Source organism: Lactuca saligna, chromosome 2 (assembly GCF_052625555.1).
Source record: "Lactuca saligna cultivar CGN05327 chromosome 2, ASM5262555v1, whole genome shotgun sequence".
Lineage (NCBI taxonomy): Eukaryota > Viridiplantae > Streptophyta > Magnoliopsida > Asterales > Asteraceae > Lactuca > Lactuca saligna.
Window position 1 is genome coordinate 143,508,642 of NC_136418.1, and position 14,015 is coordinate 143,522,656.

At 39.9% G+C, this 14,015-nt stretch overlaps 1 protein-coding gene across 1 annotated transcript; it reads right to left on the reverse strand.

The window, feature by feature from the left end:
- Positions 1-1,628: 1,628 nt before the first annotated feature.
- Positions 1,629-2,663, reverse strand: LOC145031904 (ribulose bisphosphate carboxylase small subunit, chloroplastic-like). Its single transcript, XM_078980560.1, has 3 exons — positions 2,435-2,663; positions 2,200-2,334; positions 1,629-2,082 (listed from the first exon to the last, which is right to left on the reverse strand). Exons 1-3 carry the CDS (start codon positions 2,609-2,611, stop codon positions 1,849-1,851), a joined length of 546 nt encoding a protein of 181 aa, XP_078836686.1. The 5' UTR covers positions 2,612-2,663; the 3' UTR covers positions 1,629-1,848.
- Positions 2,664-14,015: the final 11,352 nt, after the last annotated feature.

Consider the following 14,015-nt stretch of genomic DNA (forward strand, 5'->3'; position numbering starts at 1 on the left):
TAGCGCCGCTATAGCGGTTATTGAAATAGCGGTGAATAGCGCCGCTAATAGCGGTACTGCGAAATGAAAACGCTAAGTTGAAAATAGCGGTTCCTGACCTCCGCAAAACGCTATAGCGCCGCTATAGCGCGCAATTGATAGCTTAGGCCCCGAATGGAGTCATAAGATCATTGGAGAAAATTCATAGACAGATCATTTGGGGTGGTCCTAATTACAAGAATAGAATAAAATGGGTGGCCTGGGAAAATGTTATATCCTCAAGAGCGGTTGGTGGTATGGGTATTGGTTCTATCCGATCCCTAAATTTGGCATTTCTAACTAAGTGATTATGGAGGCTGAAAAACGAACCCAACTCTTTATGGGTCCAAATTATCAATGGACTGCATAAATTGGTGGGTGTAAATAATAGGTTTGGAGCAAAAAAATCTTTGGAGCAGTGTGTGGAATAATATAGTAAAAAGCATAAAAAAGTTAGAAAAAATAAATATTTCATTCGGGAACGTAATGCATCATGTAGAGGCTAGTGGTACATGGGTTTCTTCCTTTGATAGAGATTGACAATTCTGTGTGGCAGCCCTTCGAGACAGGATTGAAAGAGCATCCTTCCCGGTATGTGATAGGATCTTCCCGTGGATTTAGCGGATCCCATTAAAAGTTCTGGGCTTTATCTGAAGAGCGAAACCAAATCAGATTCCTTCAGCTGAAGCACTCGAAAGCAGAGGTGTTGTTACAATGGATTCAACTGTGTTTGTGGTGCTTGCAATTTGACAGAAGAACCAGGTGACCATATCCTTGCAACATGTTCATTGGAGAGGGAAGTATTTTGGATGGTTCTTCACTTGTGTGGACTACCAGAGATGGATTTTCATTCAGTTTTTGACATCATAAAGTATGCATCTACATGGGACAATTGTCCAAAGAAGAGATGTAGATTAACTGCGATCTTATATGGGACCATATGGTGTTTATGGATTGCCCGGAATGATAGGATTTTTAAAAAAATTGTCAGGAAGTCGGAGAGGATAGTGGCTGATGTAAAGTCATTGACATACGTGTGGGTTAACTATATGGGAGAAAATGATAGTTTAGATTGGAGAGTATGAAAATTTTCCCTTTTATTTTGTTGATTTATTGTAAAACATTGTTCTCTACTAGCTACTTCCTAATGGGGTTAGTTCCATTAATATATATCAATTATTACCGGTTCAAAAAAAAACTTAAATGTGTACTATTCTTTAATTGTCAGTTTCTAATTGATAAAAAAGTTATGGACCCACCAAATTGTGAAAAAGCTAAAGTCAAAGCTTACTAACAAGCTATTAAAAAAACTTATTTTAACAAAAAAAAACAAAAAAAAAAACCCCAACAATAGTTTTTTCAGATATTATTAGTTTTTTGGGGGTGCAAAAATTGTTCTTATTAATGCTTATTATAGTAAATTAAGTAATCCTTCTACTCGCTCACCCGACTTCATGATTGACAAGTATCAGTCATGAATCATGTCCTGATTAATTAACAAATTCTAATTAAACATGACAAACATATATCATTTAACAAATGACATGAATTAAAACGTATACGGCATGCATGTCTTTAGCACCACAAAGGGTTCTATTTATAGCGATATATGTTGTAAAATTCAATTTATATGATAAATATATAACAATCAAGAAATCTTGAAGCCAGATTGGTTTTGAAAAGCCTCACACCACTCAATCTTGGCGCCAACTCCAAGTTTCTATCTTTCAATGTCTAACCCAACCCCACACAAATTAAACATGGCCTTAAAAAGCCTTAGGATACTGATCAATTTTGGTGCATCCTAGGCAAGAAGGTTGGTTTTGGTGCTTAGAGAACGCCTGGGGGCTTGGAGACAATGAAACTGATACATTGCACTTGACGAACATTGTCGAATCCGATAACACGGATGAAGGCGTTGGGGTACTCCTTCTTGCACTCTTCGACCTCCTTCATGACTTGAGCTGAGTCAGTGCACCCGAACATAGGCAACTTCCACATTGTCCAGTATCTTCCATCATAGTATCCGGGGGAATGGTGGTGCTCACGGTAAACAAATCCATGCTATTATATATACACACCACAAATATAAATATTTACTCACTTTACGATTAATTTTGTTTTGTTTATATTAATCAATTAGTAAATAAAATTAAGAAAAGGTGATTAAAAGAAATAGACCTCCAACTCGAATTCCAAGCAAGGAACCCACTTGTTGCGGAGAAGGTAGTCGATCTCCTTAGACAATGCAGCGTCGGACAATGGTGGTAGGTATGAAAGGGTCTCGTACTTCTTTAACCCTATTGGTGGCCACACCTGTACGTATTATATATAAAACATTAATGTAAACTGATTTGATGCTTACGAATGTTTGTAATCAAAATAAAATCTCTAATTATGGTTTCGTCGACCATACCTTCATGCATTGCACTCTTCCACCGTTGCTGGGGAGGGATGAAAAGTCATTGTTAGCCTTCTTGGTAACTGGGAAAGCGACGTTAGACTTGAGACCGGTGAATGGAGCTGCCAAGCTAGCTTGGGCAGGGGTGGAGCGGTTGACGGTGGCAACAGCGGAGGAGGAGATGGATGCCATTTAAGAAATATGGTGAATGAGACTTCAAGAATCTGATGAGTGCTTTTAGTCGTGATTGGTCTATAGGTATATATAATGCTGTTTGCCATCTAACGGAGAAAAACAAATCTATCTTGGCTCTAAGGTAGTAGTGACCATTGGATCATGTGGCGGATGACATTACATGCATCATGTCCACATAAACGTTTTGAAAGGATGGAATGTCTTATCATTAACCAACCATGACTATTCGACACGTGGCAGGGTACTGCAATACCCTATCATAAATCTTCGTTTGTGGTACCCTCCCTTCCCTGCTGGGCTTGGGTCCTGTACTCCTGTTAATCCGTAGAAAATGTTGAGAACATGAGCCGTTTTTAGACTATTGGGCTGAATCTCTGTGGGTGTTAAGCTAGCTGTATGTGCGATGTACCCCACTGGAACTTCAGAGAGAATAGCGTAATTATATATTTTTACGTGTGTTGCTGAACCGATGATTCTGCTAGGAGAAACTTGAAAAACTATCTTAGATATAAATATAAAATAAGAGTGATGGATAATTTAGTAATTATCCATGTACTCATATCCAAACCTACAGTTTTACAAGGTAATCATTGGCTTAATTAATCTTAAATGTTATCTTGTTGTAAAATATTAAACTCAAGAACAACCGATGAACACAAAGATATAAAGTGGAAACTCAGAAAAGAGGAAAACCACTATATATGACACTTGTTGAACTTAATAAACTTTAAAAAGAAGGGGTGTACAAGAAACTTGAAATGTTGATGCATTGAAGGAGAAGAAAAGGTTAATGAAATAAATAAATAAAACATCATACTGACTTTATTTATAGCCTTACGTGGAGAATCCTAAAATGTATAGGATTAAGAAAGACCCATAATAACACGAAAAACCCTCCTAATTAATGGTGTGACATATATTTTTTTTACTTCCTGTTAAAAGTTGAATTGGTTTATGTTGCTGAAGATAGATTTAGTCTCAAGGTGAAGTTTGTTTATAATGCCCCTGATTAAACCCTACTCTGCATGAAATTAATTAATTGAAACAAACATGTTGCATATTGTTTTCTTACGTGGGAGTCAAATTTTATATGTTATTAAGATGATCACACATAAAAAAACAGAAACACGAATCTGAATTAAAAAATGCAAATGCAAAGAATACAAGACTGAATTGGTTTAGAACAAAGCCAAATCAAAAAAGAGTTGTCCGAAAAAGAAAAGACCGAAAAAAGACTGATCATAAAAAAATGACAGGCGCCTAAAAAATTGGATCGTTCCGGAAACCGCTTGGGACCGGTTTGATACCTTTTTTGTCACCTCTATAAGGTTGTAATATTGATTTAGATCGGTGTTGTTCCGGCAAAAACAATGCAAAAATCGAACGAAAAACATCAACTAACCTTGTGTAACTTAGATTCCTGTTTTTGCCATTTGGATCTAAAATCAAGCAATGACAACAACCAAACAATGAAAGTAAATAGAGAAAGAAACAAGAGATTTACGTGGTTCAACAAATTTACCTACTTCCACACCAGAAGAGAGAGTCTTTTGTATTAGGTTAAGCAATTCACCTCACTTTTCCCTCCACAATACGTGATGTTCCTCTCACATACTCTAACCCTACCTCTCTTCATTGAGAATTACATAACAAATAAGGATGAAATTTTTAACTTTGGGTCATAAACTTAAGTTACTGGGTAGGGCTATCTCAAGCTCACATGAGTTGTCTCAAGGTTACTAGATAGACCACTTGAGCTCACTACCAACAATTCTCCACCTCGAACAACATTTAATACACCTCAAATTTTGGACCATATAACAAAGAAGAAAAATTGCACACCTTGAAATGTAAAACTCAATCCGGCTGCACCATTTAACCATGGTTGCCTACGTACCCTCACCTGGGATTAAGCCACCGTAGTTCACTTTACTGGGTGATAACTCCACCTTACCCTGACACCTCCCTGCAAGGCCATTGCCCTCGAGGGCGATCAACACTGATTAATATTGAGCAAATTCAAGCAATGCTTAAACTTGCCACCTAATACCACCTTGGTTAACATGTCTGATGGGTTCTTATATGTATGCACCTTTATAAGAGAAATATCATCATCCTCTATGACATCCTACACAAAATGATATCTTACATTTATATGTTTGGTACGAGCATGATAAACTTGCTAATTAGCTAAGTTAATTTCACTTTGACTATCACACCACAAGTCTACTCAATCTTGCTCAAACACCAAATCATCTAAAAAAACCACACAACCACATTGCTTCCTCTACACCCTTTGTTATAGCCATGTACTCAACCTTTATAGTAGAAAGTGCCACTTTTGCTTGTTGCATTGATCACCAACTAACTGGAGCGCCATGTATTTTGAACACATAACCAATAGTAGATCGAAATCTATCCAGATCACCAGCATAATCTGAATCCACAAATCCAATAATTCAACATGTATTTCCACCAAAGCGTAAACCAATATATATTGACAAAGATCCGGAATGATAACGGTACACGCGAAACCCACTCCGCAAGATGTGTCCATCTATGGGTTCATCAAGGACTTTTCGGCATGCAGGATGGCATATATGATACTTGATAACCCAAACACTAGCAGAAAATCGACCCAAGATCTAACTTATCCAAAGTCTCTCACAATTCCAAAGCGATACATATACCCAACATCCACCTAATAGTAGTAGAAGATGATATACCCGCAACATGTGGAGGAATCCTGATCAGCTTCTGCTGACAAAACTGACCCCGCTACACTTGTAGCAGCCTAAACCCTTGGAATGTCAAACTCCCTTGTGCACTTTTTTATACGTGCTGCACTGACTTCGGCCCTGCTGGCCTTTCACCCGGTGATCAGAAGTCATGGGTTTCTTCTCGGGATCTTCTACTATACGCACCTAGCGCGAACCTCTCTTCTCAAAGTGCTCTAAATTGATCTCACATCTGCAACCTCTTGGAAATCATATCCTTCTGGGTTTGACACCCTTCCATGCTCACTAGCTCGCTTGCTAATGGCTAAGCTGCAACAACTGGAATATCCTCTGTCCCTAAATCGGGTCACAAACTTCTCCTCGAAGCTTCTCAGATTCTCCAAGACTCTCACTGATTCGAATATGGATCCTGTGCTTTCAGTAGTACGGGCCCAAAACTACCTTCCACACATATCCATACTTTCTTAAGCAATGCTCCTGAATCCTCCAAGTCACTTCCTCAAACTGGTGCACCCAAGTCTCACTAATCCTCACTACTAACCCACTTAATCATATCCTAGGCTTTCATAGGTTCTTGAACTCACCCAGTCCTCAGTTGCTGATAGATTCCTAGTAATGTCAACTAGCTACCTCATTAATATAGCCACATGCAACAGAGATCAGATAATCCTTCGACTAAGAGACCCATCCCTAGAATGGTTGGACTCGGATAAGAATTGCTCAATAGGGTCAAGTACATCACTCTGAGATTATCCAGCCTGTGCCACATGTGACTTAGCATATTTACTAAATAGCTAGCTCCCATTACTAAAAGTCCTACAAAGAAGAAATCAAGCATCATTCAGACAATTGAAAAATCTAACCATCATATTCCAATCAAACCATTCTATACTCTAATCAGGAATCTGTACATGCAATTCAAAGGCTCATTCAATCAGGCATAACCTAAACAGGCTATCATATCACTGACTGATCAATACTAGCATACAAGTCTACAAGGACACATAATAGGCATATAAGGCATCCTTCCTAGATCCTTAGCCCTAATCTAGCATGCAGTTCTCATAATTATCTCATAACATAATATGTCATAACATGTATGGGTATCTTGGGAAAACTTACTTGAGCTCAGCTGATTGCACGCATCATACACATGTTCTTTTCAAAGTTCTTTTCTCTTTTCAAACTTCTTTTTATAAAATGGTTTTACTATTGAAATTTTTTTCATACTAAGTCCTTAGTTTGAGTCCAGACACACCCAAAAGAATGTCTAAATCCCTCAAACCAAGGCTCTTATACCAACTTGTAACATCCCCAAAATTCAAGACCAAAAATTTCATTTTTAAATAAGTTATTATAAAACTATAAGTAATAAAACATCCATAATAACATCTGATGTCAAAACCAAAGTAGATCTAATCAAAACATGTTATCAAAAAACAATATCATAGTGTAATCCCAAAGATCTCATGTGCGGAAAACCATAGCGTGATGCGCTGCGATCGAGCTGGCTCCTTTCCTTTGAAAACGAAGTACTTGAAACCAAAACAAAAAACTGTAAGCACAAAGCTTAGTGGGTTCCCTTATCATACCACATACCATACAAATCACATACTGTCAGGCATACCGGGGTGCTCGACCTACCCCATGTCAGGCATATCGGGTGCCTGACCTACCCTGCTGAGCATACCGGGGTGCTCATCTTACCCCTGTTAGGCATACCGGGGTGGCCAACCTACCCCTGTCAGACATCTCTGGGTGCCCAACCTACCCCTTCGGTCCTGCCGACCAGTAACCGGGGACAATTTCACCCCTACTACTACCACATAATATCATATCACATATATCATAATCTGTCTAGCATAGCTGGGTAATAAACTACCCCTTCAGTCCTATCGACCGGTAACCGGGGACTATTCCCCCTAGTACCACTATCACATCACCTCATATCATGCTAGCACATAAAACATATCAGATAGTGGCTAACCAGACAATTATTACAAAGACAATTATCTAATAAACAACTCCTACTAGTGGGTCGACATTGTGGCCTTAGACCCACTTCTATTGGAGGGTAACTCACCTCACACTGCTGAAGTCCCGTAGACACAATCCCAACTGATGGATGACAAATTCCCGAACTGTCAATATCAAAACATCATCTGATTAATAATTGGTTTCCAACATATGTCCATAAGTCCATATTAGGGTAAAATACTAATTTACCCCTATCTTGGCTTGATGCAAGCCCAAGGCCTAATCCAAAGGCCCAACAGTCAACTATGAGTCAAAGCCCCAACATATGGCCCAATTTTCCAAATTGGGCCCAAACCTTTACATGGTCTCACTCTAAGGCTCAACCATTTATTCGAGTCCAACATTTGACATTCTAATGGCCAAAAATCATATAATCATTATGTGACATCCCCAAAATCTCGGCCAGAAAAGACCGATTTCATTTATGCTTTTTAAAATAATTTTCAGAGTAAATCCTTTTAATTTTAAAAGAGATGCGGAATTTGTTCCCAAAAACAAAACATGATAAAATAGACATTTATCAAAACATTTCATAAAGAAATATGATTTCATTTCATAATCAAAAGACGGGATGTCATGTTCCGATACAGATCATAAAGCATAAACGATAGCATTACAAGTCATTCAACAAATATATACATATACAGACTTGTAAACAAAACAACTTGATGTTCGCCCATCTTAAGCTCTTGCGCCACTTCCTGTAAAATAAATCAACTGAGTGGGTCAGGCTTGGGAGCCTGGTGAGCATATAGGGTTTTCAACCCACAATAATTATATTTAATTTCAACAATCAACAATAAACCCGATTACCCATTCCCGTTATCCTCACCTTACGTTCCTAAAAATAACGTCTATTATAAGGAACCTATTTCAGGATTTTTCATCGGGACGGACATTACTGCAGAGGGGCGTCCTCAACATTAAGTGTCCTAAAGGCAACCATGTGGGGGATAGAGTACACCGGTGAACACGTCGTTCACAACACCTACAGGTAATGAGCCTGCTAGTGTTCCACAGGACAGTCTAGAATAGTCCGTGGTCGTCATCCATACTCTGCTGAATGACTAGAATAACACCAATAACACCGAGGCCTCTCATCTGTTTATTACACACCAATTATCTACCCATGTTCTACCCAACATATTAGTAGATAAAAATATACGTTTTTATACATAGTTTAAAAACCTGTATAACATGTTTTAATCAACACATATTCCACATAACAGATGAGGCATACACACATAACACGTATTTCATAGAGAATACATCATATCTATAAGATAGAAGAGAGTGAATATACACTCACACGTATAACAACCAAATATATACACATAACACGTATTTTATAGAAAATACTTCATAATATTGCGTTGGAATGAAAATAACTACACACTCACTTGATCAAAAGATGATCGGGCAGCACTACGGCTTGCAGAAGAGGTGTTTCTCCGTAGATCTGGAAGATCTTCACAAAACCGGGCTCCTCGCGGGCAGCGTTTCGGCTCGGGAATAACGCTCTTCGGGATCCTCGGGGCTTCGGATCTTACTTCGGGGCTCGGGAATATTACCGGGGCTTTGGGGTACAAACGGCACGCAAATCGAGGCAAAACTTAGAGAGAGGGAAGAGTTTGAACAAGAGAAAATGGCTGAATTCGAGTTCTATTTATAGGCTGCTGGGTCTGGGATTACGCGGGGCGTACTCAAATTACGTGGGGCGTACTCGGGTTACGCGGGGTGTACTTTGACGTCACTGCGTGCGTCGACTGGTGGCACTCGAGTATTGGTCAGACAAGTTGCATCCGACTGAGTACGCGGGGCGTACTCAAATTACGCGGGGCGTAATTGACTTGTCAAACTTCTAAATTGCGTAACTTTTGCATACAAGCTCCGTTTTCGACGTTCTTTATATCCACGCGAAGGTCAGACCATACTCTACAACTTTCATTTAGACTCCGTTGGCTAATTTTGACTTTTATTTTTATTATTTATTTTTAGAAGGCCGGGACAGAAAAACTTCGTTATAAATTCATAACTTCTTCGTCTGACGTCCGTTCTCGCCTAACTTTTCATTGCTTTGCTACTAACAACAAGATCTTCGATTCTCATTTAGATTGTTTCGGCTAAAAACCGCTCGATCTCAAATCGAGTATTCGGGCTGCACACTGCTAAGTCGAAACTTCAGAAAATCATAACTTCCTCATACGAAGTCAGATTTGGGCGTTCCTTTTATGCACGCTCTCGGTTTAACGAAATCTACGACTTTCGTTTAGATCGGTAAGGCTAAATATCGCTCTATCTTAAATTCATATTTTACGTCACTCGGCGTCGTGTCGGTTCTGTCGCAAAACTTCGACAGTTCATAACTTCTTCGTTATAACTCGGATTTTGGCATTCCTTATATCTCCGAAATCCTTGTTTCGACCACTAAAACTTTATGCAAAGATGTCGGGCTTATCTCACACTTAAATTTTGACGCTTATTTTATTCTTAATTCATTAAATTATAAAATTAAGAAAATACACACATAAATCACATAATTCAAATAATTCACAAATAATACATTCTTATTATTTCAAGTTGAGTTACAAGGTTAACCTAGACTATTACATTGCTAAAAATGGCAAGCCTAGAAACACGGGCGTTACAATTCTCTCCACCTTAGAATGATTCCGTCCCCGGAATCACACACCAGCAAACAAATGTGGATAGCGACTCATCATGTCACTCTCCGTCTCCCAGATGAGATTTGGCCCATTCGTGTGTTTCCATCGGACAAGCACTAACTCCACCATCTTACGTCGCAATTTCTTAGTCTTTCGGTCAACAATTGCCTCCGGTTCCTCAATCAACCTTTTGTTCTCATCGATCCTCAACTCTGAAAGTGGAATTATGTCGGGAACTTCTCCCGTGAACTTCCTCAAATAACACACATGGAAAGTGTTATGAATTCCATTCAGTTCTTCTGGTAGTTCGAGCTTGTAAGCTTGGTTCCCAATCCTCTAAAGAACTTTAAACGGTCCAATAAATCTTGGACTTAACTTTCCCCTTTTTCCAAATCTTATAAGTCCCTTCCACGGCGAGACTTTAAGCAAAACCAAATCTCCAACTTCAAAATTCATCGGTCTTCGCTTTTTGTCAGCATAGCTCTTTTGACGATCCTGAGCTGCTAACATTCTCTCCCTAATTATTTTCAACTTTTCAGCAGTTTGATGGACTATCTCCGGCCCCATAAACTGCTTTTCCCCAGCCTCAAGCCAACAAGACGGCGTACGACACTTCTGTCCATACAAAGCTTGATAAGGTGCCATCTTTATGCTAGAGTGAAAACTATTATTATAGGAAAATTCTACCAAAGGTAATTGTTCATCCCAATTACCTAGGAATTCCAAGGTACACGCTCCTAACATATCTTCAAGTGTTTGTATCGTCCGTTCGCTCTGACCATCAGTCTGCGGATGGTAAGCTGTACTTAAACACAACTTGGTACCCAATTCCTCTTGTAGACTTTTCCAAAATCGTGAGGTGAAATGGCTATCACGATCCGACACAATCGTTATCGGAACTCCGTGAAGCCTCACAATTTCCTTCACGTAAGAATTCCCAAGCTTTTCCATAGACCATTTCTCGTTGGCTGCTATGAAATGCGCACTCTTAGTGAATCGATCAACGACCACCCAAATCATGTCGTGACCGCTTTTTGTTCTGGGTAGTTTAGTGATAAAATCCATCGTAATGTCTTCCCACTTACCCATAGGCACAGGCAATGGTTCTAAACTCCCGTACGGTTTCTGATGTTGTGCCTTGACTCTTGCACAAGTCGCACACTCAGCCACATACTTCGCAATGTCGAGCTTCATCGTCGACCACCAATAATAGGGTTTCAGGTCCCTATACATTTTAGTGCTACCGGGATGAATTGAGTACATGGTCTTGTGAGCTTCTTCCATCAGAAGATCTCTGACTCCTCCTGTCTTAGGTATCCAAATCCGATCTTGGAACACCTTCAGTCCGTGACTGTTTACACCGAACACCAACGTTTTGCCCAAACGTTCCTCTTTCCGGTCATTCTTCTCCGAAGCTTCCTCTTGAGCTTTCTTTATACTTTCTAAAATGGTTGAGACAACTTCAATTCTCAACGCTCTTGGCCTTCTCTTTTCAAGATTGACTTTCCGACTGAGAGCATCAGCAACAACATTGGCCTTACCGGGGTGGTAAAGTATCTCACAGTCGTAGTCTTTAAGTAGTTCCAGCCAGCGTCGTTGCCTCATATTCAATTCTTTCTGACTAAAGAGATATTGAAGACTCTTATGATCAGTGAAAAGTTTGCACTTCGTGCCATAGAGGTAATGCCTCCATATTTTCAGAGCGAAAACTACCGCTGCCAACTCCAAATCATGAGTCGGGTAGTTCTTTTCATGCTCTTTCAGCTGTCGAGATGCATATGCTATCACCTTTTCTCTTTGGGTTAAAACACAACCCAATCCAACCCCAGACGCATCGCTATAAACAGCGAAGTCTTCAACTCCTTCGAGTAGAGAAAGTATCGGTGCCTCGCATAGTTTCTTCTTTAGCTTCTCGAATGCTTCTTTATGCTTATCACTCCAAGCATAAGTAGCTCCTTTGTGGGTCAACGCTGTTAATGGACTAGCAATCGAAGAAAAGCCTTGGATAAACCTTCGGTAATATCCGGCTAATCCTAAAAAGCTTCGAATCTCCGTGGGACTTTTCGGTTGTTCCCACTTCATTACAGCTTCAATCTTTGCTGGATCAACCATTATACCTTCTTGGTTGACCACGTGACCCAAGAATTGGACTTCTCGAATCCAAAAATCACATTTGGAGAACTTCGCATACAGCTTCTACTTCTTTAAGACTTCCAAAACTTCTCGCAAGTGTCTGCCATGCTCCTCTTGGCTTTTTGAATAAATCAGAATGTCATCAATGAACACTATCACAGATTTATCAAGGAACGGTTTACAAACTCTGTTCATTAAATCCATGAATGTTGCGGGAGCATTGGTTAGTCCAAACGACATAACCAAAAACTCATAGTGTCCATATCGGGTTCTGAATGCAGTCTTCTCTATATCCTGCTCTCTTACTTTTAGCTGATGATATCCTGACCTCAAGTCGATCTTTGAGAAATAACTTGAACCTTGTAGCTGATCGAATAGGTCATCAATCCTCGACAACGGATATCTATTCTTTATTGTTGCCTTATTCAGCTCTCGGTAATCAATGCACATCCTCATGCTTCCATCTTTCTTCTTTACGAATAACACCGGAGCTCCCCAGGGCGATGAACTAGGTCTAATGAAACCTTTGTCCAATAACTCCTGAAGTTGCATCATTAGCTCCTTCATCTCCGTCGGTGCTAATCGATAAGGTGCTTTTGCAATTGGCGTTGTTCCAGGCAACAAGTCAATACGAAATTCTACTTGTCGATCGGGCGGTAATCCAGGAAGATCTTCGGGAAATACTTCCGGATAATCACACACAACAGGAATATTTTGCATCACCTTCTTTTCCTTCTTAGCATCGATCACGAATGCTAAATATGATGTACATCCCTTAGTCAAACACTTTCTGGCTTTCATTAGAGAAATGATTCCAGAATTTACTCGGCGTTTGTCTCCATACACCATAAACGATTCCTTTCCAGGCGAATTCACTTTCACTATTTTCTTCTTGCATAAAATTTCGGCATCATTGGCACTAAGCCAATCCATTCCCAAAACGATGTCAAAACCATTAAGTTCTATAGGTAATAATTCCTCGTGGAACTTATTCCCATTCAAATCAATTAAAATGTTTTTCATACGATGGCTAACAGGTACAATCTTGCCACTAGCAACTTCGACTAATAAAGCATTATCTAGTCTCACAATAGGCAAAGCTAGTTTTCTACCAAATTCATGCGATATAAAGGAGTAGTTGGCTCCAGAATCAAATAAAATTTGGGCAGGCAATTTGTTAACGAGAAAGGTACCTGAAGCGACATCAGCTTCATCTTTAGCAGCTTCCAGTGTCATCTGGAATGCTCTCGCCTTTGGCTTTGGCGGAATGTTGGGTCTTGCTGCCTCCTTCTTCTTCGGACAATCCCTTGAGATGTGCCCCTCCTCACCGCAACCATAACAAACATTCTTGGTGAAGGTGCATTCGTTGGCATAATGCCCTGGCTTTCCACATTTGTAGCATGTGGTTTCCCCGCCGCACTTCCCATGATGCTTCTTCTTTCACTTGTCGCACCATTTCGCCTCTACCTTTCCTCCACTTCCTCTCGAACTAGACTTCGAGAATTTACTTTTCTTGCTGGACCCTGAAAATCCATCGATTTTCCTTTTCTCACCAACCTCTGACCTTTCTAGACCTTTTTCCCTGATCTGGGTCTCAACATTTCTAGCAGCCCAGATGGTGGCTTTCAATGTGGTTGCTTGCTTAACCATTGGACCATAGTCCGCTGGTAGTCCAAGGGCAAACTTGTTGACCTTAGAGAGTTCTGTAGGCACCAAATATGGGATAAACTTCATCTTTTCCGTGAAACTTGTAGCGTATTCAGTAACGCTCAATTTCCCCTTCTTCAAATTCTGAAACTCATTACTGATTTCCAGAAGGTCCTGCTC

What these genes read in the sequence shown, in the direction of transcription:
- LOC145031904 (XM_078980560.1), bottom strand. Translation starts at nt 2,611, where the DNA reads ATGGCATCCATCTCCTCCTCCGCTGTTGCCACCGTCAACCGCTCCACC. An exon ending in GAAGAGTGCAATGCATGAAG is followed by an intron (nt 2,335 to 2,434) that starts GTATGGTCGACG and finishes TAATACGTACAG; the next exon opens with GTGTGGCCACCAATAGGGTT. An exon ending in GCTTGGAATTCGAGTTGGAG is followed by an intron (nt 2,083 to 2,199) that starts GTCTATTTCTTT and finishes TATATATAATAG; the next exon opens with CATGGATTTGTTTACCGTGA.